Genomic DNA, 24,608 nt, shown 5'->3' on the forward strand with positions numbered 1-24,608 from the left:
CACAGGACAGAAATGGATGGGAGAAGGGGGCGAGGCCCGGAGGCTTCTATTTCATAAGCCACTTCCACTGGGTCTCCAAGACTGGCAGCAGCGGCACGGGGCTGATAAATTATTGTTCTCAGACAAGATGCAGAGGGCCCCCTTGAGTTCCACATGTTCACCCCTGCCAGTCTTGATGGGGGATTTGTGCTTTCCTGGGGCATAGGCAGGAGGAAATAATGAGTCACCTGAGGGCAAGGGAAAAATAAGAATGTCCTGTGTATACAGAGTCACTTTAGAAGGAGGGAGATCTCAGCCCTCTAGACAGAAGTAGTTTTGGGAGGATGTACTTTTACTAGTCTTTGCTTTCTTCAGCTGCAGTAAAATCAGAAATGTTTATCTATTCCCTGGAGAGAGATCACCTGTCTCCACTGAGAGGGCTGTTTACTCTCCTAAAATCCTGAGCCAAAAAGAAACGATGGAGTCTCTCACTTAGGAGGATCAGTATCTAGAGGAACCATTCGCTGAAAACCTAGGGATGAGGACCCCAAGATGCAGGGAGGGCCTCTTACAACCTGGATCTGATGGTGAGGGATGGGGCAGGGGAGAAGTACCAAGGGGCCCTACATGAACTGGTTATAGCTGCTCTCATCCTACTTCCCAATCCACTCTCCCGACCTGGCCTTAGATTTAAATCTTTGAAGAAAGAGAAGTGGAATTTTAGGAGAAAGAGATTCGTGAGTCACTGTTGTTTTAAAGGCTGCAGAGGGTGTGTTGGAGACAATTCGAGAGCAAACACGGTAAAGAAATGTGTATGTCTTCTTAGACATTTGGCAAGCAGGTTAACATTTCTGTTATTTGAGAGCCCAAAATGTAGAGAAGCCTTCCACATCCCACGTGTTCTTTCAGAATAGATTGGTTTGTGCCTCTTGAAAGCTATCGAAACCAAAGCTGACAGGCGAGCTGAGAGGTCATTCTCCACCCAGTGATTACAAATTTTCAGGAACCATTTATCTATGCCTTTTTGTTCTCCCCTGATATGCCCAATGCCCACTAGGCAGAATGGTCCCAGACACAGCTGTAGCAGAGTAAAGAAATTCACACAAAAGAAACTGGGGAAATGGCTCAGCAAAGGTTGCAGTGAGGAAGTTTGAGTCCCTGAAGCCACTGAAAAGCCAGGCAGGCATCATATATGCTCCCTGAGGCAGGCTTGCTGGCCCACAAGGCTAGCAAGAACTCATGAACTCTGGGTTCTGCAAGAGACTGCCTCAGTATATAGAGAGTAACATCCAATGTTGTTTTCAAACCTCCACATGCACACAAATATACCTATGAACATAGCACATGCATTCTTGCTCGCCCCCCCCCCCACATACACACAGACCATACACTGACACATGGAAAAGAAGGGGGAAAATGACACAATGTAGATTTCAACACAAGGTTGTTAATCAAGAGCAGAATGACAGTCAGGCATGCACCTGGAATCCCAGCATTCTGGAGGCTGCAGGAGGAGATTTTTGCAAGTGTGAGGCCAGCTTGGGCTACGAAGTAAGATGCTGTCTCGGAGGGGCAGGAAAAAAGACATAGCAGGGAGACCCTAAGATGAAAGGAACCATCTTACCAGGGTGTTCAGAAGAAATTTAAACCCCAAAAAAATGTATGGGAGAAGATGGCATCTAATTCCCTCCAAAGCCTGTGTTTTATATGTGCTAGACTCTGAAAGGTTAAAGCTTATAAGGCTCAAGCTCACAAGGGACAATGAGGACCGTCATCAAACCTGACTGGATAAAGATTATAAGATCTTGGAAGGCAAACGAAGAAAGGAAAAATTTAAAGTTACCAAGTACAAGCCAGTTTGGTGTACACCATTGCCCTCTGTTGGATTAAATAAGGTAGACTTTTATTTTGTTTATTTATTTATTTCTTTATTGTCTCTGGTTAAGTTTGCCGAAAAGTCATGGCACCTTGGAGTGGGAAATTAACCAGGCCTTGTGAACTTAGATACTTAGGTCCCTTCCCTCCATGGAATCAAATTTAGTTGTAATTCTGATGGCAGGTTATTTGTTATGCTTTTGTGCACGCTACAAACACTTATGAAATATCTACTAAGCATTGCCTGGGGACTGTGGAGACTCTAAGAGTAATACTCACGGCTAGTACATACATGTTAGTCTATACACAAAGGAACTGTGATTGCTGAAGTTTTGTGGCTGAGGCAACAGGAAGCAAATGACATATTGCAGATTCCAGTTCATATCTATGAGTCTTACTCCTCATTCCATTAGTTCTAACTCCTTCCTTGTGGTAGCTTCCATTGTGGTAGCACATGCCTGTAATAGCCCCACTCAGGAGATCCAGGCAGGAGAATCAAGAGTTCAAGGTCACCTTCATCTACCTAGGCAATTTGAGACCAGCCTGGGATACATGAGCCCCTGTCTCAAAAACACAACAAAAAGAAATGAATGCCAGTGTTCATACCCATTCATTTCTCATCTGTGGCTGACCTAGAGGCTACAATGGTACAGTAGACAGACCCTACCGCCCACAAAGCCAAAAGTATTTACGACAGGCCCTTTCTGGAAAAGGCCTCCTGACCCCTGGTCAGCACTCCAGGATAGAAAGTTCTGTCTCTATTAGTCATTTTTTAAAGCACTTTCAGAGTTGAGCATAATGGAGACTAACATTTCCTTGGCTTCCAGTGTGGGGAGCTAGAAGTGATATACAGGTGTGTTCTTTTTAAGACTTAATGCCTACAAACTCACACTTGAAAATGGATCAATTAAAAGGTAGCTATTTGCATAACAAAGTTTCCTTTTCATTTCATAAGGGCTTCACTGCAGGGCTCCTTTGTAGAGCAAGTCTCTATAATACATGCTAATACGATTCCATTTACAAATACTCTATTCAGAATAACTTTCTAAGAACCTTCCTATTGTGTACAGTGGGAATTAGCTGTAATCATCCCCATGGCCCACAGCAACATAAGGTTTCCTACTTCTGAAAAGTAATTGAGCTGACCTTTGAGTGTCTCCAAGAGGGGCTTTATCTGCTTGCTCTTAGTCTTCTACATGTAATTCCAGCCTTTAGAAGGCTGGGGCAGGAGCATTGCTTGGGCCCAGGTGTTCCAGGCCAGTCTGATAACACAGCAAGACTTCAGTGACCTTATCTCAACATAACAATGACAGTGTAGAGGCTGTGACCTCCAAGTGTCTATATTATGTAGCATGAGGGGTATCATTTTACAGTTTTTCAAGCGTTTCTTTAAAACCCTGAACCCAAAATTCAAAATGGTAAACTTTACTTTACACTCTTCTCTCTTCCTACACAAATAAATGAATTAAAACTACATTTGTGGCTAATGTTCTGATAAATATGTGATCAGCAGTATTTATAAAAGCAATCTCTCTCTCTTTCTCTCTTTCTCTCTCTAATTGCAAGACATTATGCTGTCTGAATTACAACACAAACTGGGACAGGCATTCAGATTAGAGCTGTCCCTAGCAAAATAGGAAGTGGTGTGACTGATTCAATTTAGGACCCGGCTTTCTCTTCTGTTGGGTCCTGAGCCTGAGTCTTGCTTAGCTTTGTGCTGTTATGCAATTGCTCCTTTTAAGAGAGACATAAAATGGAAGCCTTGGCTATTCATAGCCAACTTAGGAGGAGCTGAAATTGTTCAAGAAGTTTCTTGCCTGCTGCCATTTTGATGATAACTAGTTTTCTGAAACTGGCTTCTAAATGGAGTTGTTAAAGAACTGCCTCGTGCCTTTTGTTCTTATCTTGTGGTGATGATGTTTTAAAAGTAGACAAATGTTCCTTGTATATAACTTGAATATTTTCCAGGGTGATTTTTTCCCCCCTAGTAAAAGCAGATTACAAGGAAATTCAAGGGCAGAGAAGATCAGCCCAGGCAGGCATTCCTGTGTGGGTCACCCTGTGGTGAGGCTGATCTCTGTGTCAGGGCTGCTAATGGATTATGTGTGAGAGAACCGCAAAGGGCCTGTGGGAAGCAGACCTGGCATTAGAGCCCCACAAATGGCATCATCTGTGGGGTTCGGCTTGAGGGAAGGCTGCTGCAGGCGGCTGGCTATCCCTGGAGGCTGCAGCTTGCTTCTCATGCTGTGTGGCAGGTGGCAATTCAGCCATTTCTAAAGCTGGTCCCTGGCAGGGAACTTACATTGAGTCCGTCTGTGGGATGGAGGAGTCTGGAAAGGGGCCTGTCTGTCTGTCTACCTCTCCCAGAGGTCAGGAGCACTGAAAATACAAATAATAGCATGAAGGCATTTTTAAATCCAGGTTGTGATCTCCCACCCCTTCCCTTCCTTCTTCCTTCATTCCGTTCATTGCACTATCCAATTTTTAATCATATATATATATAATATATATATATATATATATTATATATAAAGCAAATCAATATTTACTGAATAAGCTGTATTGATAGTTCAATTTTCTTCTTCCCTAGTGGCCTAGTGGTCCCATTAAACTTTTTCAAACCAACCGACACTAATGAATATAGAAGAACCAAGGCCTAAAGGTCCATGTCTGAAGATGACATAATATTGTTCTCTCCTTCAAGAGAGATGGGAGGGTGTGCAGAGCCCCTTGACCCCAACCAAAGCGCTCCTCCCCACCTTAAGCATTCCCTCTTACCAAAGAGCAACAACAGATTTTATTTCACAAATGGAAATGGGAGTGGATCTCACGAGGAGCAGGCTGGTTTAATTGGCTTTTCAGAGCCAGAATTAATATTACAAGCTGGGCAGCTGTGTGATATGCTTGTACCTCTGGCTCCACCACACTGCCAACCTTCCCTGGGGGAAGACAGAAAAGTGACACTATTCAGTAGCAATTTTACTTCTGTCTGGGCCTTCTCACCCTAGTGATTTACAGCTGTCAGGAACCCAGCACTCAGGCTTGATCTTCCCAAGCTCAAGGTCACACCTACAGCATGCTTTTCTCACCTCTCATCTACAGTGACTTTCTAATGTATTTAGCATTTGCCTCCCCCCCGTGTTTTCATTCTACTTATTAAGATACATTTTCAGGGAACTGGGATCATGGTTTTCAGGACCACCCACCTGACACCTGATCTCTTGAGGTGACCAGTGTCTACTGTGGATACCATGAGGGTGACCCACAAAAGTCCCATCCCCATGCAAACCAGAAGCAAGGCTTTAATTAGGAAAGGTTTGATAGGAAGGTAATGGAGTCAATCGATGCAGAAAAAAGCCTTTAGCCTTAAGGAAGAAGGCTCAGTGGGTTGACCTAGGCCACCAAAGTATCTATGTTGCCACTGTGTGGTGATCAGTTGTGACTGGAAGGAGAACACAGAGTGGAAAACTACATTTTATTTGGCTCCTGGGTGATGCTCCCCTCTCTCTTTGTCTTTGGAGATTGGTAATAGTCATCTCACACATTGCCTTCAGGAGAAACAAAGCCGATGTGAAAAGTCAGCATCCTGGTCCCCTCCCTATCACCCTGCCACAGCCAGCTCTAATCCGCCAAGGGCTCCCTGCTGTGCCCTGCCACCTCCTTGATGTCCCCAGATCTTGTTGAGGGGGATAGAAGTTTCTGAGAGAAGTATTTGCAGCTCCAGTTTCCTGGTCACTGAGAGCCCACTAGGTCTGAGGGTTAACTTATTAACTCACCCAAAGGGCTTGAGAATTAGTGAAATTTTGTAGCGTATCAACGCCTAACCACAGCTTTCCAGACAGCTGCCCCGACAGTAAGCTGTCTTAGCGGAGGATCAGAGAGTGTGACAGTTCTGCTGATTAAGTGCTACAGTCAGTGAGAATAGTTTTCAGAAGACAGGCGACATTGTCTTTTTTTTTTTTTTTTTTTTTCTACTTCAGGCTGCCTCAGCTGGGGAGAGATTTGTCCCATAAAATTAGGATTATCATTATTATCTCACTACAGATACATGTAGCTCAGGCTGACCTCCAATTCACTATGTAGCCAAGGATGACCTTGAATTTCTCATCCTCCTGCCTCTACCTCCTGAGTGCTGGGAATACAAAGGTGTATTGTCATAACTGGTTTATGTGATGCTGGGGATTGAATTTCTTATGCATGCTAGGCAAGTACTCTATCAACCACCTCTCTAGCCAATAAAATTATTTTAAAACATACTCATAGGACTGAGAAATGGCTCAGTGGTTAAGAGAACTGACCTGAGTTCAATCCCCAGCACCCACATAGCAGTTTACAACTGTCTGTAACTCCAGTCCCAGGGGATCCAAAACCCATACATGGACAGGGAAAACACCAGTGCACATAAAATAAAAATAAATAAGTAATTTAAAACCACAAATACTCTCTAGCTGTATTGTGTACCATATTTGCAACTATTATTTAACTCCATTTCACAACTTGATTCACTGAATATTAACATTTTCATTCTAACGATGAGGAAATAGATTCCTAGGGGTTTAGTTACTTGGCCAAGATCACACTAACACACACACACACACACACACACACACACACACACACACACACCTTGGGTTACATCACGATGTTAAGATAAGCTATCAGACAGACTTGAGTTTCCCAGCTCAAAAACTGAAATTTATCCTACTGTCAAACAAACTGGGCAGAAGGATGCTGAGTTCCCCATCGGCCAATACTGTCTAATTCTCTTAAATGATTCAGATGTAAAAGGGAAAATGGCATCTGTCTAATTAACACTGCCTGGTTAAATATAGCTGCCAAGGGACAGCGTTTACCGAGCAGTCTTTCCAGACCCCTGGGCCTCAAGTTCCAGTTGATAGCAAGCCTTCTATCCTTATCAGTGAGAAACAGAGATGCCCCCTAGAAGCAGCAGGCTAAAGGGAGCTGGAGGGAGAGGGACTGGGCTGTCACTGGCTGTAGTTCCTTCTTCTGGTATCTAGAGGTTCAGAGAATGATTCTGGGAACCCAATCAGGAAGGCTGCAGCAGCTCTTGCTACAAACATGAGCTCTGGCCCTACATGGGCCTCTCAACTTCCTGAGCCTAGCTCTCCAGCCTGCAGACATTCACTGGCCATCCTCCTGCCCACTGCTGAGCCTGCCAGGCAGTACCATCTGCTTTGCAACCCATCCCGGTGGAAAGGCACAATGACCACATTGTTTCTCTTCCAGCTTCTTGTAAAGACATGGAGGCTATTGCCAAGTTTGATTTCATGGCCTCCGGTGAGGATGAACTGAGCTTTCACACTGGAGACATTCTGAAGGTAGGTGATGTGGGGTTCCAGGGGAACTGTAAGGGACTAAGATTCCCTGAGCCTGGCTACTGAGGTCACCAAACAACTTATGCTTTTGTCTCTGAGAGAATGTGTACAGTTCTTTTTTTTTTTTTTTTTTTTTTTTTTTTTTTCTCTTAATGGTTTCTTTAAAGAGAGTTTAAAAACCAGGTGTGAGAACATACCTATAATCCTAGTACTCAGGAGGTGGAGACAGGAGGATTAGGAATTTAAGGCCAGCTTTGGCCACATTGTGAGTTTGAGGTCAGTCTGGGCTGAGACCCTATCTCAAAACAAAAACAAAACAGAGAGGAAGAGAGGGAGAAGTCTCCAAGTTTATTTCTAGGGTCACCTACTCACCACCCATGTGTAGATAAATGCTACAGTTTTTTAGCCAATAGCAAGTCTTATCCCATTAGTACTGCCTTGAAGACATACAGAGGAACAAGGAGACATGTGTAGGACCTTTGCTATAGAGGACACAAGTGTTAAGTCCCTCATCACAATAGCATCCCAGATTCCTGTTGGGCAAACAAAAGAGTCATTGTGTATATGTGCATGTGTGTGTGTGTGTGTGTGTGTGTGTGTGTGTGCATGCTCATGTACATGTATGCACGTAGGTGTAGAGTCCAGAAGTTGACATCAGGTGTCTTTCTCCTTTGCTCTCCACCTTAATCTTTTGAAGCAGGATCTCTGGAACTCATTAATTTGGCTTGGGCAAGCTGATCAGTGAGTTTCAGGGATCCACCTATCTCTACCCTCCCTGTTCTAGGATTGTAGACACATGCTTCTGCACGCAGATTTTTTTTTTTTTTTTTTTTGGTGAGTCCTAAAGATCTCAACTTGGGACCTTATGCTTGCCTGAACCCTCTTCCAGCTCCAGGGCAGCCATTCTTAAGAAGCCTTGCTTTTGAATATAGCCTAGTGCAGTTCCACAAAAAGGCAAGTTCACATCCCCACCATAGAGCATTCCTTCTGGGCACCTATGTGCTAGACACTGGGTTAGGTGGCAGGAATTCAGAGTTGGCATGAGTCACCCTCCTTTTCCCGCCATGTTTGTGGCATAAGTCGTCCTCCTTCTCCCACCATGACTGTGGTAAGGAATGGGCAACCCAAGCCTCTAATGGGCTATCATAGCTGCTGTCAGCTCAGGGCTCAGGAACACAGGTGGGGAATGTGAGGTTCCACCTTGAAGGGTAGATTGTATGAAAGAATGGTAATGTGATCATCAGGAGCTATCAAACCCATAGATATGCAGGGTCAGGCTTCAAATGAAAAGGGTGCAGGTGCAGGTAGCCAGGGAAAGGCAGCAGACCTGAAGTGACTCCACAGAGGCCATGCACATCCAGCCACTAAGAGGCTCCTTAAAACCCTGCTTGAGTTGTAGTGGCCACTTAGAGAGCTAAAGTGACCTTGGACTTGTGCATTTCAGAAGTCCATCTACGTACTCCCTTGTGACTCACAAAAGAATATAAGCCTGTCCATAGGATATTTGGGATCATGTGGCGACAGTGTACCCATCTGACCTCAGGTCATTCTCCAAGAGCATCCCTCAGCTCTTGACCTCAGCCGTTCAGGTGGACCTCTCACATGTCTGTTGTCACCAAGGCCACTTTTGTATCTTGCCATAGAGAATTATGGACTATACAAAGGCCCTTGTTGGAGTGTTAGAGGGTAGCTTAGAAAGTATTCATAGAGCACATACATGTAAATAGATGACTTCATTTGTCATGTAACCCCCACCCCCACCTCCCGCACCCAGCTTGAAAGATCTAGTGATGTGGTTGACCCCATAGTGTCCCAAGTTTAAAATTTTATAAGCCAAAATGTGTCTAGGCTACTGATTGAGGAAAAGGTGGCTTTTACTGAAATCACAGAGACACTTGCTATGTGATGAAAAGCCCCTCCCTCCCACCTCCTCTCCCTTCCTCCTCTATGGGGCCCACTTGATCACACACAGAACCCAATGCCTTGCTCAAGCTCCCCTGCCATCTTCTTTATACGGAAGAGTGGAAGAAAAGACAAGTAAATGGACACCCCCTCCGCTCTGCTTCCCAGTCTGGCTCCTTATTCATTTCTTCTCCTCTGTTGCTCAGATGGAAACAGTTCTCTGAACTGGATGCCCTCCACTTTCTCTCTTTGCTCCAAGGCCCTTTGAAATATGCTTCCTGTTGCTGTAATAAACACCATGACCAAAAGCAACTTGGGGAGAAAAGGGTTTGTTTGGTTTATATTTCCATATCAAAGTCCATCACTAAGCAAAGTCAGGACAGGAACTAGGTAGGAACTGAAACACAGACCATGGGGGAATACTGCTTTGTTTGTTTGTTTTGTTTTGTTGAGACAGGGTTTCACTGTCAGCTCTGATTGTTCTGGAACTTGATTTGTAGACCAGGCTGGCCTCATCCTCCTGCCTCTGCCTCCCAAGTACCAAGATTAAAGGCTTATGCCACCACTGCCCAGCAAAATACTGCTTTCTGATTCAAGGCTTACTCAGCTACCTTTGTTATATAACTCACTTGCCCAGGGATGGCACTGCCCCCCTTGGGCTGGATCCCCCCACATCAATCATTAATGGAGAAAATGCCCTACAGACTTGCCTATGGGCCAATCTGTTGGAGACAGTTTCTCAATTTACATTCCCTCTTCCCAGAGGACGATAACTTGTGTTAAGTAAAAAACAAAACAAAAAACTACCCAGCCCATGCCACAACCTCCTTCATGTGACTAGATGTTCTTCCAAGACACCTATGAAATGAGACCCTACTGGCTATCCCTCTCCTGGAGTTCATTCCCTTGCTCAGTGGCACTCCTATCTCACTTACACTCTCTCCCTCTCCCCCTCCCCCTCCCTTTCCTGAGTTCTCCTATGGGTCTTGTTTGTGAGCACACTCGTCTTCTTGACAAGCTGATACATTCACCTCCCTGAAGCTCTGAGCTTGTCCTTCAGATTCTCCTTCTTCTTTGAAGTACCTCACCTCCCTTTCTAGTTCTATGGTAAAGACCCTCCAGTCTGTACCTTCCTCCCTCAACTGACCTCCACCTTGAATCCCAGAACCAGTTTTCTCTAGACTCCAGCCCCTAACACCAGGCTCACACAATCCCCTATACCCACCTAACCCCAACTTCCATCCAAGCTATTCCTCTGTGTGTGATCAAAGTGCCATCAATGGTCAGTCACTACACAACTCTCTTGTCAAATCTGGGGTGATCAGGACTGCCTCCAGCTAATTTCCTGTTGCAAGCTAGGACTGGCACAGTGGCTGCATGTACCACTGTTGCATCTCAACAAAACTAGGAGGTTGCTTTCTCCACTCTGTAAACGTGAAACTGAGGCAGAGAAATTAAACCACATGTCAAGATCACCCAGGCAGACAGTGATTGAGAGCTCTGGGAGGAGCTCTGTCTATTCCCTATGCACTATGTCTGTTCTAAATACATTTCTTTCTCCAAGTCCCCCAAGGGAGGCTCTTCTCCATTAGTTAAAAAAAAAAGTGTTATGCTGAAAAAAAGAACACAGACTTTGTAACCATATAAATATGGATTCAATTCCCAGCCTGTGAGTAGCATGGCTTGGGCCTAGGCACCTGCCAGTTTGAGCATCAATGTTGCCTCTATCTACGGAGGCATTACCTATCCTGCAGAGTCCAGGAAAGTAATTAAAGGTATTGGCCCTGACCCAAAGCAGATACTGAGCAAGCAGTGGCTGTATTGTCATCAATACATGCCTTCCTGTTCTTTCTGCCTGCTCAGAGGATCTCATACAGCCCCCTTGACTGACCTCATTGCCTCCTGTCTCTTCCTCATTCAATCATTCTACATACAGGTCCCAGAAGGACTTTTCTAGAAGACAAATTAGATTGTATCATTTCCTTGTTCAAAAGTACTCAGGGGTTTCTATTAACGACTGATTGAAATCTAAACCATTTAACTCCAACACACTTTCCAGTCTCACCCTTACATGTAGGCCCATGTGTGCACATATACACACAGCACACATCTTAGAGAACACACTTCCCTTGCCCCCTCATAGTATACCTCCTCCTATCTCAGACACCCCCTCATTCTCCAAGTGTCCATTTATATATGTTTCCAGAGACCCCCTCTCACTGATCCTCTCATTCCTTACCCTCTTCTTGCCTCAAGCAGGATGTACTTCCATGGCCATCTCACACTACTTCCGTTACTTACTGCATGTGGTCTTAGTTGTCCACTTCCCTGTTAGCTACCCCACTAGCCAAAGTTTTGTAGGGATGAGGGTCATACATACTTCAGCATCTCTAGGAGCAGAAGGATACTTCTTACTAATGTTGAGTGAGTGAATGAATGAATGAATGGGTTCTTCCATGGGTGAGCTCCCTGAGAGCAGAAAGACCCTGGCTCAGCTTTGTGGCTTCTCAGCATTTAGCATGAGTCACATCCCCAAACAGGGACCCAGTGCGAGACCCAGGGACCTGGAAAATGGCACATCTATGTGGCCACTTAGAATTCCATCAAAAAGCCAACCCTACCCACCTTTTCAGATTCTGCCTGTTGCAGTTGTAGTGGTAAAGAACAGACCCACAGAGAGCCCAGGACAGAGCTCTCATTTTGAATGATGACCACGTGGTCCTTAGTGATGTGTCAGTCACTTCCATCCTGAGGCAGAAAACACACCCAGGGATACTGCAAGCCATTTCAAGGCCAGCTCTTGAGAGCCCTAGAAATTCAGTTTGAGGTGCTCAAGTTTTTTGGTTAGCCTTTGGTGCCTAAGAATAAACAGACTTTTTCATTAGAGAAGTACAAAACAGTGTCTAGCTGGTGTACTGGCTTGAGGTTCGCTCCAGTTTATTCTCTGCATTCCTGGCTAATTCAGTAGGTGCTTACTAAGTGCTGATCTCTGTGGAATGGTAGAAAAGATGGTGAATGAGGAAGGAACCTCTGCAGAGTAGCTTGCTTGATCCATGTTCTTTCAGGAAATACACAGTTGGAAAGGACATTGGGAATCACACTTTTTATGTTCATACCTGTAGCTATGCAGGGCAGAGATCTTCACTGGAATTTGGAATTTGCCAGCGGTTTTGAAAATTGGCTTTTGACCCAGTTTGTTCCTACCTGTTTCTGTAATGTGTCCAAGCCGACCCCATTTCTTCCTACTAAGAGAGGCCTAAAAGCACAGGCTTAATCCTACACAATTAACTTCCTCTGTGCTTCAGCTTTCCACTGTGCCTCTAAGAGCTCTACTTCCATCCAATTTTACATTTTTTCCCAGCTGTACTTTTGGCCTTTCTCTTCCCACATCTAGCTTATTCTCAGGCCATGTAACCTAGAAAATTATTCTTGTAAGGAACATTTTTAAAAAGCCAGTACAGCAATTTAAGTGTAGAACTTCAAGGTTTCCGCTGAACTCTTTGCTCAGGTTTACATGGTAGGTACAAGAGATAGGGAGAACTGAATCAATGGAGAGATGAGAACAGGGAGCTTTGGAGTTCAGGGCCCACAACAGCCTGAGGAAGCCACCACCTCTCAAAAAAAAAAAAAAAAAAAAAAACAAAAACCCCACCACTTTTCTTTGCAGAAAATGAGATTTAAAACAACTTCTATACACTATGAAATGCCTCTCTGGAAACACAACCTCAGGCAGACCAAGCCCCAGGTGGTGGAGACAAATGAATGGCTGGCTGTCAGGGACAATCTTTAGCTTCTAGAGGAGGTATATGAGTACTAGACATGATTACTCAGATTTTAGCTTGTTTCAGGTCAGAGAGCAAAGTATAGAGTGTGATTTGTACTGTGATAAGCCAATTTCCAAATGGCGTCTTTCACCTCATCTCTGCTCACTTTGGATTTGACATTGGTTACCCTGGTCAAACCATCTCCCTTCTCTCTCTCTCTCTCTCTCTCTCTCTCTCTCTCTCTCTCTCTCTCTCTCTCACACACACACACACACACACACACACACACACACACTGCCTCCCCCAGATCCCTTGTGATAGGAGAAACAAATTCCAAAGCTGTCAATTCAGGAGCAGTTCATGGAGGGAAATATTCTTTTGCTTTTTTAGTAGATGCCACTGCTGAGTTTCCTTGCCTTCCCCTGACCTAGATTGTGTGCATCCCTCCCCCTCACTCCCCTCGGCATACACAGACCCACACCCATCCTCAGCAAAGCTAAGAGCCATTTGATGTTAGAAAGTTTTCTGTTCTCAGCAATTCTCGAGCTCAAATATGGGATATGTTTTTACTGCTATAGAACAAATTATTACAGTGCAAATATTCATGTACAATGCTTTCGAGAATTCAAACCCTTCCATGTCTTTCAGAATTGAAGTCCTCATTCATAAAGATATATTTAAAAAAAAAGAATGTATACCAGCCTGGTGGTGGTGGCAGTGGCGGTGGTGCCTGCCTTTGATCCTAAGACTCAGGAGGCAGAGGCAGGCAGATCTCTGAGTTCAAGGCCAGCCTGGTCTACAGAGCAAGTTTCAGGGCAGTCAGGGCTGCACAGAAACACTGTCTTGAAACAAACAAACAACAACAGAACATATACCTTCAGAAGGGCGGTTATGTGCCAGAGCTCTGTCTATACTCACTCACCTCAGCTCTGTGGGGCTCAAGCGGGTTGTTATTTACCCCCACTCTTCAAATGGCTGATTGATTTGTCCTGTGTCACACAGAACTCAAGCTAGAAACCAGGTTTTCTTCTTCCAAACTTGAAGGCACTATCCCTTTTCTTCCCTCTCAATGATGATGTTAAAAGTAATGCCAGGCATGATGGTGCACACTTTGAAACCCAGCTCTTGAGAGGCAAAGGCAAGCTGATCTCTGTGAGTTCAAGACCAGCCTGGTCCCCATAGTAAATTCCAGAGCATCCAGAGCTACATAGTGAGGCTGTGTCTCTAAAGAGAAAAATAAAATAAGTAGAGCCTAGGCCTGAGGGAGGTAGAGAGTTTACCTAGTATGCAGAGAGCCCTGGGGATTGTTCCCAGCAGAGCATAAGCATAAAGTATGGTGGTGTTTGCCTGTAATCTCAAAACTCCAAGGATAGAGGCAGGAAGATTTGTAACTCATGACCAACTTCAGCTGTATAGGGATTTGGAGGCCAGCCTAGGCTATATGAAACCCTGTCAACGAAAGCAAGGAAGGAAGGGAGAGAGGGAGAGAGGGAGGGAGGGAGGGCTGGCTTTTGCTGTGGGAGAGAGAAATCCAAGGCACCCAGGACTTCCACTCCTACCCCTTCTGGATGACTCTTGGAAACCCCAGTCACCAGCTCTTGGCTGTCTCATACGTCCAACACATACATCCACAGCCCACTGAGTGTTTCTTCTCAGTTGAAGAATTCAACTGGAATTTACCTGCTACAAGCAGAAGCCCACAAGTCCTTCCTGCTTCTCCTTCTCCTCTCTGTTTCAGTAAAGACATCACCACCCACTCAGTCTCCCCAGCTAGAAATCCAAAGTTTTCCCAGAATCCCCTTCTCCCCCAGCTACCCCAAATGGTTACAAAATCATGCTTGATTTTACTTCCTAGAATCCTCTGAACTAGGACCTTGCCTCTTCTTAGCTCAGACCCCATTAACCATGACCTGTTGGGTGACACCCATCTTCCTTCTGTTCTTCCCTGGTTTTACCCCACCCCCAGCTTGTCTTCAAAGCTCCTTCTACACTCTCATTCTTACTGTCATTTCCTAGCTCAAAATCTTTTCTGAAGATAAAACTCCAGAATCTTCAGCCACGGGCCACAAGGACCTGTACTTCTAACTTCCCCAGCTAAACCCCTGATAGAATGAAGACCTTGAACTCCAAGGACATAGCACAGAGTGGTTCCTCAGTCATCACATTTGACCCAGTTAGCTCATGGCATTGTCTGGAGAGGTCTCCAGGCAGCCTTTCACAGCTTTCCTCTGTTCCCCCTCCCGGCCCCAGCATCTCCACCCATCTAAACATCTCCAGCTACAAGAAAGAGAAACAACTTCCTAAGCAATAGCAAAAAGTTCATGTTCCTCCAAGCCCAGAAATGGGTGAGGGACTGTTGGAAAGATTCCAGGGACTTGGTGACACGATCACAGGTTTCCCAGTCTCTTATTCGGCCACCCTTGAATAGAGTCATTGTTCCAGTCTAGGCCCACATCCTTTAGAAACATTCTCAGTGGAGATAGCAAATACTTTCGAAGGTCTCTTGTTTTCTGAAATCAATGAATACACATGCAGTCATGTCTGCTGAGTAATGTGAGGGACCAAGGAAGGTGACCACATATGGGTAGCACTCAAGGAGGGTCCTGTAGTAATGCAACAGAACTTCTGGTTTTGTTTGGGATCTGACTTTAAGTTTATAGATGGCATCTCCAAAGTGTCTCTGTAGAGAGCCCCCTTCCCACTCAAGTTCTCACTCTGCAGCCTAGAATTCACTACTATATAGCTCAGGCTTGCCTCCAACTGACAGAAATCCTCCTGCCTCACCTTCCTGAGTGTTGCAATGACAGGCACAAGACACCAGACTTGTACTGTCATCCCAAGTAGTTTGAACCCTATCCCAACCATTTTCAAAATTCAAAATAGAATATAAACATTATAGTTTATAAAGCTGGTCTTACTTAGGTATCTAAGTTATAATCTCTGTGTTTAAAAATAAATTTTTGTCAGGCATAGTGATCTACCTCTATAATCCTAGTACTTGGGAGGGAAAAGCAGGAAGATCGAGACTTCAAAGCCTTCTGTATAGTTACTGCCAGGCCAGCTCGAGCTACATGTGAACTTGTCTCAAAAAAAAAAAAATTAACTAATGAATTAAAGGCTGATGAGACAGCTCAGTAAGTGACTTTGACCCTGGGACCCACAACCACCAAAAGTTGTCCTCAGACCACCACTGGATATGTTGTGGTACATTTGTCTGTATGCACAAATGTGTGTATGCATGTAAATAAATAATATAAATCCTAAAATTGTAAGAAGGGATTCAGGGCATGTCTGAGTGCTAGGTCTGAGCTATGGTGGGGTGACATGAGCAGGTGGCCTGGAGTGGAGAAAAATAATGGTGTAAAAAGAAGCCAAACATCGGAGAGTTAGTCCCTTATTCCCCACTAAGCCCTAGAGCTGGTATCCCATCCCTAAGCTCATTTCCTCTCTGTCCTACAGCCCCTTCCTGCTGCTCTGTGTCCTCTCATCAGAGTTATTGTCCTTTGTTCTCCCCCCCCCCCCAGATACTAAGCAATCAAGAGGAGTGGCTCAAGGCGGAGCTTGGAAGCCAAGAAGGATATGTGCCTAAGAATTTTATAGATATTGAGTTTCCTGAGTAAGTATTTCCAGCCTGCCAAGATGGGTCTACCCACTCATGCTCCCCTTACTTTTTCAGTCATCACTAAAATTATCCATGCATACCCAAGGAACTGTCAGAAATGGCTGCCTCTGGAGATCTCCCTCCCCAGCCTCCAGAACCTGACAGCGGAAGGCTAGGGTGGGAGGAAGATTTATTTGCATAGCATCACATTCCCTTCTGAAGTTTACACCGTGTGCATGGATCGCCTATTTAAAAATTTTTATATAAAAAAATGAGCTTGTAAGTTAAAATCATCTATAATGAATGCTGTTGCAGAATCTCTAAGAGTTCCAAAGGGGGCGCTGTCGGACATCCCATTTCAAAAGCCATTCCTGTGTAATTCTTCTCCATGACTGCCTAACATTGCCTTGCTTTCCACCCTAAGCAGGGATCCAAACTGTCTCTACTTGCTCACCTTAGTCAGCGAGAGGGGAGGGGGAAGGGAAATTCCCTCCAGAAAGAGGAAGTGAAACACTGAGATTGGGCTGTGTTTGTCTCAAGAATTGACCACAAGGGTTAGATAGAAATCTAATCTTGTCTCCGAGCCAGGGTCTAGCACCCAAAGTATAGGCTTTATTAAAAAAGAAAGAAAATCTTAGTAGTATTGATGACTCTAATGAGGGTAGTGGTGTCACTTTCCAGGACCCAGAAGAGACCACTGAACCAAAAGGTTGACCACTGACCTCCAATGGACCCTTAGTGCTGCTACAATCTGCTAAGTGGCCACTTCATGCTAGCCACTCTCCCACCTACCTCTCAGCCCACCCTCCTCCCAGGTGTACGGGGGTGGGGGGAGGACAAGGCAAAGCACCAGAAGAGAAGCTCCTTGATTCCCTCCCTCAGGCCACTTCCACTGTAGGCAACCACATTCAGACACAGCTGTCAGTGCTTCCAGCAGACACCCCTTTCCCCCATCTATTTTCTGTCTCTCTGCTGGAGCATTCCTGTCAGCTAACAGGCTTGCCGCAATCGCGCACACATCCTTGGCCAGATAAACATACAAGAAACAAAATCAAGAAACTGCTGGTTCCAGCTACTTTCGGTTTTCCTTTCACTTCTTAAAAAGTGTTTGTGTTCCCTATTTTCAACCCCACACGCCCATTCGCCCATTCCCTGTGGAACCCCCAGGACTCCTGTCAACCACATCCCAGCCAGCTACAGATTGCTGCAGCACCTTCCCAACTATCATCTCAGCATATTAGGACCGGGTTCCCACCAGAGCATGTTCTGTGAAATCCACAATGCCTCTTGCTCTGGCCCCCTCCTCTTGGTCCTCCAGTGCCATAGCTACTTCTCAGTTTCCATTGCTAGGTCCTCCTCACATGATCACCCCACCCCCACTTCTCCAGTAAGTCTTTCTTATTGCCATTTTGTGTGTGTGTGTGTGTGTGTGTGTGTGTGTGTGTGTGTGTGTGTGTGATTATGGATGCATGTGCAGACCAGAGGACAACCTCATGTGTCACCTGTAGGAATATCACCCACCTCTTTTGAGACAGGTTCTTTCACTGGCTTGGAACAATCTAGTTAGGTTAGGCTGGCTAGCCTGTGAGCCCCAGGGATCTTGTGTTGGCCTCCCAAATTCTGGAATTACAGGTGCATACCACTAAGCTGGGCTTTGGCATGGATGCTGGGGATCAAACTCAGGTTGTCCTGCTTTCAAAGCAAGTACTTTGTTGATGGAGTCATTTCCCCGACTTCCCAACCCACAATTCTGTCCACATTGTTTCCATTTCCTCTCCTAGTTCTTAATCCCCTAGCATGCTATTTTGATTATTCTGTTGTTTATCCTGTGTCTCCTGAGCCACCTAGAATGTCAGTTCCCTGAGAGTGAAGTCGCTTGTCTGTTCTGTTCACCACTATTTTCTTAGCACCAAGAAAATGGTCCCGTGAGTTCAGAGATGATCAATAAAAGCTGTCAGATCCAGCCAAAGTGAGAGCCATTTGTAATCCCAGCACTTGGAGTTAGAGGAAGGAAAATCAGAAGTTCAAGACCAGCCTATAATATGTAACAAGTTTGAAGTCAGTCTGGGCTACATGAAACCCCAACTCAAAAAAAAAAAAAAAAAAAAAAAAAAAAAAAAAAAACGAAAAACCAAAATGATAGGTTTGTCATGGTGGCACACACTGTTGATTCTGGGCAGAACTCTGTAAGTTTGAAGCCAGCTTAGTCTACACAGTGAATTCCAGGATATCCAGGGTTGTAATAAATTAACTATTTCAAACAAAAAATATCAAAAATGTCAAATAAGTGAAAGAGTACCTTTTGAATAACAAGCAAGTTTGAAACTTTGACCTCCTGTGTCTGATACAAAATGTATGGAAAATTTTGGAAGTCTTAAAAAAAAAAAATCCCATGCTCAATTCTAACTAGAGAACATAGATTTTTAAAACATCCCTACCTGCCTGTTGCCTCTGCTAAAGATTTTCCTTTGCTCTATGGCTGCACTACCTCCTACTCCTGTTAGGTTTTCTACCTGTGGCAATCATTCATTTGGCCCTGAAGAAATAGAAGACACTAGAAACCCCAGGTTCCAGGCCCTCTGGCCATTACAAGCCTTCTGCTGTCTCCCAGGTCTGGAGTAAGAGTGCCCCTCCTATTACCTGAGTCTGGAGTGGAGGATCTCAGAATCTAGAAAACACAAAGGAGTCTGAAGCTGGGGCCTACCATGCATTTGTCCTAAAGGGACTTGGATATTAATTAGGCTCTGCTGGCAGCAATTAGAACAAAGCCACCTAGAAGCAATGTGATGGGGTCCTGCCTCTGGCAGCTATGATGGAAACCCTCATTCTAGGTTGGAGAGGAGATTGTGGTCTCCTGCCAGAAGCTGCAGCCACTGCTACCCTTACCTGGTGTGTTTTATTTCTTTTTAAACATTCCAGCCACTGCCACCCTGACTGTGCTCTGGAAAATTTGATTTCTCTTCCATTTCTGTTTCCTCTGTAAAGACATTTCCAGCCTGGATTCGTGTAGGGAATTACCTCAGAGCACAGGGAATGGCTCACCAAAGAGTCAGAGAAGCTGGCTGGAGATGTTGCTGTTAGACTTTCTCATCTCCTTAATACTTGGCAGTCTCTGCTAGACACAGCAATTAAAGCCCCCGAGGTTCCCATATTAGCCAATAGAACCTGATCCCCTGAGCTGGAACTGTCCTGGGGGAAATGTGCCCTGCCACTGACATCTCAGGAAGGGAATGGGTGCCCAGGCCTTGCCTACCAGCTTGGCCAGGAGCTCCTCCTCCATTCCTGCAGCATCCCCTTTCTGCCCCATACATTCTCTCTCTTCTGTCCCTTCCTAGGGCAGGTGGCTGCATCCCGCTGGGAGTCACTCCCATATAGTCCTGTTTTCAAGTTTCACAAGCTAGAGAGAAATTTCTGGTGGGAAGGAACAAGGAGAACAAGTCCAGAGGAGTGGTCCATTGCTTCCCTGAAAGCTGATGAGTGCCCATCACTTGGTTTTAGAATGCATACCCCAAACTCTGACTCAGGGCCCTGGCCTCCTCTCTTGAGTCACCTCTTTTCCATGCCCCTTTTCCCTCCCTCCCACCATCATGTGTCTCAAAAACTCTTTTTCTCTCTTGCTATAGGTGGTTTCATGAAGGCCTCTCTCGACATCAAGCAGAGAACCTACTCATGGGCAAGGAAATTGGGTTCTTCATCATCAGGGCCAGCCAGAGCTCCCCAGGAGACTTCTCCATATCTGTCAGGTACCAGCTACTCCCAAACCCACCTTGACCCTTCTCAGCCTGCCACTGCTGAAGTTGGGAGGTTCCCCAGTGATCAAAAGCATGACAGCACCTCTTTAACTATGCTATTTCCTCCCCAGAACATGTATCCTCAGCTCCTCCATACATTTATTTCTGTTCAAAATGATGTGTGTAGTGGTGGTGCATACCTATGCCAGCACTTGGGAGGCAGAGGCAGGCAAATCTCTGTAAGTTCAAGGCCAGACTGTTTTACATAGTGAGTTCCAGACAGCCTGAACTACATAGTAAGATCCAGTTGGAGAAAAAAAAAAAAAAGTTGTGTATTTATCTGCTTCCCTATCTAACCCAGATATTGCTGGAAAGCAAGTTAATCTGCTTTATATTTGTGCTCTGAACAGAACACATCCTTAGGAGTATCTGTGGAAGGAGGGGAAGGAGAAGGAAAGGGAATTCCCACTTAACTGTGTCTGTCCCGAAGTTTGAACCTTAACCTTTGCTGTTATGCCAATAGAGGGCTGAAGGGAGACTAGAGACAAGCAGAAATCCCAAGTCGCTGCTGTGGGAAGCTGCTGAACACAAAGCTGGGCTGCTTCCACCCTGGGAGCGCAGGTTAGAGTTGAGGGAGTCCCCTGGTGAGGGGGAGCAGAAAGAACTTTGACACTGTAGTAACTCTTGCACTGCATCTTTGAGGAAATGACTCAGTCCAGGCAGGGACATGACACAGACCTAAACTGAAAAACCCCAGATCTGAATACAGTGTGTGTGGTCATCATGTCAAAGACTGCAAGTCAGACTCGATGACCACATAACTAAAGTGCATAAAATGCGGCTCCTAGCAGAGGAGGAGGAGGCTGGAGCCTACAGGGACACACCTCCTGCCTGGTGATTTGATAGGCAGGGCTGCCCTGCATTTGGTGATAAGTTTCAAAAGGTGTGAGGTTTTATTGTTTCCTCTACAGAAATCTAATCTCTTTTGATAAACTGTAGCTGCTTTGTTATTTAGAAAGAAAAGATCTTTAAAAACATAGGTGGAAAGACTAATAAATGATGGGCCAGCCATCTACAGGCACATGCACTTCAATTACCTTGGTCTCCTTAACATCACTAACCTTGACATCTTGCTAAAATGTAAAGAACATATTTATGGTATGTGTATGTATGTAGTGGCTGAGGGGTATATACACATATGTGGGGGTCAGAAGTTTGGGGAGTTGAGGATCTCCCTCTCCCATGTGGGTCCCAGGAACTGAACTCAGGGCATCAAGCTTGATGGCAGGCATTTTTACCTGATATCTTAGTCACTGTTTTATTGCTGTGAAGAAACATCATGACCAAGGCAACTGTTATAAAAGAAAGCATTTAATTGGGGGCTTGCTTACAGTTTTAGAAGTTTAGCCCATTATCATCGTGGCAGGAAGCATGGCAGCATACAGGCAGACATGGTACCGGGGCAGTAGTTGAAAGCTACATCCTGATATGCAGGCAGAGAGAAAGAGAAACACTGGGATTGGCGTGGGCTTTTGAAACCCCAAAGCCCACCTCCAGACACACTTTCTCCAGCAAGGCCATAGCTCCTAATCCTATCAAATAATGCCACTCCCTGATGACTAAGCGTTCATATATATGAGCCTATGGGGACCACTCTTACTCAATTCCCCACACCCACTGAGCCATGTCACTAGCCCCATACTCTCAATTCTCCATAACTAAAACTTCTTCATATCTTGGGCAATCATAAATATTAGCTCAAGCCAATATTATGTAATCTCAAATTCTAAACTCAATGGATCTTCATTAATGAAATTTTGCCCTGTTAATAAACCTTACTAATCAAACCTATTTTATTTTTATTTTCTCTTTTTTTTCTGTAAAATTATGTGTGTATGGGTAGGTATTTTGTCAAACAGCAACATAGTACCCATTGTGACTGCTGAGAGGGAGTGAGTAAATAGTTATTATACACAAGAAGTACTTCTTCCTCTATGAGTTGAGATACCAGATCTTGAAGAAAAGCCAGTATTAGTGTCCAAACTCCTGGCCATGTGGGGCAAGAAGTGACTGTTCTACCTTTGGCTTCCCTTGGCTATGAGCAGAATCCAAATAAAAGATGAGAATAAAGGCTCAGAATTCCTGTTCCCTGCAAATGCAGACCCCTAAATCTACCCCTAAGAAGCCTCCACTAACCTTCAGATGGATCTCTACTCTCCAAAGCCCTGTAACTCTTGACTTTTTTGCTGGAACCAGCCATTGGTAGCACTAATACACCTGCAACATGCAGGTCTGTTTGGAAATATTTTATTTATTTTTTGTTTTGTTTTTCAAGACAGGATCTCTCTGGGTAGCTCTGGATGTCCTGGAACTCACTCTGTGGACCAGGCTGGCCTTGAACTCACAGAGATTCACCTGGCTCTGCCTCCTGAGTGCTGGGATTAAAGGCGTGTGTCACCACCATAACCAAAACTTTATAACAAAGAAGGATGACTTGGCTGTGGAGTAAGAAAAGAGCTGATGGTAAAACCTCCTCCCTTATTTTCAGATGGCTAAAATCTGATTTGCCTAGCCATCTGATCCAGAATGGTAGCCAAAGGCATGATCTAAAAGCAGTCGGTATGCTTCTCCAGCCTAGCTGGAATCAGACTGGGCATTCTCCCTCAGGTTTGCCACTCATTCACACTGACCTTGACCAAGCCCTTGGATCTCTCTCAGTAACAGCATCCTCATCCATAAAACAGAGAAGGGTGAACTGTCTCCAAGGTCTTTTCCAGTTAAAATCTGGAATTTGGTATAATGTGTTTTCTCCCAAAGTACAATTTATAATCTTATTTATATGAAACATAAACTTAGACTAGATCAAGACCAGATGGGTCAAGTACATTTCTGATAACAGGAAAACAGCAGGGTCATAAACAAACAAAAAACCTCTCCATAGCAGAGGACAGACTCTGATGTTGCCTTGCATCATATAAACATTATGAAAGGTCCTTGATTGCTTAGGCCTTACTGGGGATGGGTCTGGAAAGATGGCTCAGTGGTTAAGAGCATAGCACTCTCACAAAGGATCCAAGTTCAGTTCCCAGCACCCATATCAGGAGGCTTACAACCACCTGTAACTCTGGCTTCAGGAAATCCAACTGCTGGCTTCCACAGGCACCGGAACTCATATGGTATTTACTCACACATACATACACATCACTAAAAATAAAATGTATATTTGGAACATTTTCCTTTTCTTGCCCAACATTTTTACATTTATTTGTTTGTTTGGTGTGTGTGTGTGTGTGTGTGTGTGTGTGTGTGTGTGTACAACTTAGGAAAGTTGGTTCTTTCCTTCTAGTGCTGGAGGCAGAGGCAGGTGGATCTCTGTGAATTCGAGGCCAGCCTCTTCTACGAAGCTAGTTCAAGGACAGCCAGGGCTATTACAGAGAGAAACCCTGTCAAAACAAAACAAAACAAACAAACGAACAACAACAACAAAAACAGAAAATAAATGCTCACACAATGCCTATTCAAACAAAAATTCACCATCTCTGGGTACAAAAAAACACCCATCAGGGACGTGGTCTCCATTGAGTTTGCTTGTTCCCCAGGCATGAGGATGATGTTCAGCACTTCAAAGTCATGCGAGACAACAAGGGCAATTACTTCCTATGGACTGAGAAGTTCCCATCCCTAAATAAGCTGGTGGACTACTACAGGACAACTTCCATCTCCAAACAGAAGCAGATCTTCCTTCGGGATGGAACCAGAGAAGATCAGGTATGCCTCGGTCCAGATAAACTCCAGGCCAGGGATTTCAATAGCCCGAATTCCTGTGTCAACCATCCCCCTAAAATATGGTATTCTGATCCAAAGTCAAATCTCAGGTTTAATCCAAGCTGAACATTTCCTAGCTGTGTGGCTTTGGAAGGCTCTCAGATCCTGTCTCTTCATTCCTTAAGACAGCATAAAAAGTGGCTTGTGAGTGTAAGATAATCTAATGTCCCCTGATCTTTTCCATGACTTCTAATCACACAGCAAATGTACTATAAATGTTAGCTCACATTGAAGCTGTTGTTCGATTATTTGTTGATCTTACATCATTGTTTCAGCCCAGCTCAGGAGCACCTCAAGGATCAGGGTGACAGACAGCAGTAGTAGAGAGTGGCCTAGGGGCTAGGACTAAAGCACCAGGCAGTTTCCTGGTGGCCTTGGGGAGTATAGGGATTGCATGGGTTTAATCCCATTTCATTACTAACTACCTATGTCACCTAGTCAAGTCCTGAACTCTTTCCAAGGCCTGTAGATGTGGCTCAAGAGTTAAGCACACTTGCCACTTTTCCAGGGGCCTCACAACCACTAGCAAGTCTAGGTTCCGTGGATCTGATGCCCTCTTCAGGCCTCCGTGGGCACCTGCACATACATGGCATAT

The 24,608-nt window shown here is 44.8% G+C and overlaps 1 protein-coding gene across 1 annotated transcript in view; it reads left to right on the forward strand.

The window, feature by feature from the left end:
- Nucleotides 1-24,608, forward strand: part of Grap2 (GRB2 related adaptor protein 2) — a 69,661-nt gene that overhangs the window by 39,806 nt on the left and 5,247 nt on the right. Inside the window, exons 2-5 of the mRNA XM_051189414.1 lie at nucleotides 7,102-7,193; nucleotides 16,381-16,472; nucleotides 20,081-20,200; nucleotides 23,788-23,956. Of these exons, the coding sequence (XP_051045371.1) occupies nucleotides 7,116-7,193; nucleotides 16,381-16,472; nucleotides 20,081-20,200; nucleotides 23,788-23,956 (459 nt within the window). The 5' untranslated portion in view covers nucleotides 7,102-7,115. The remainder of the gene's footprint in view (nucleotides 1-7,101; nucleotides 7,194-16,380; nucleotides 16,473-20,080; nucleotides 20,201-23,787; nucleotides 23,957-24,608) is intronic.

Source organism: Phodopus roborovskii, unplaced genomic scaffold (genome assembly GCF_943737965.1).
Source record: "Phodopus roborovskii unplaced genomic scaffold, PHOROB, whole genome shotgun sequence".
Classification (NCBI taxonomy): Eukaryota; Metazoa; Chordata; class Mammalia; order Rodentia; family Cricetidae; genus Phodopus; species Phodopus roborovskii.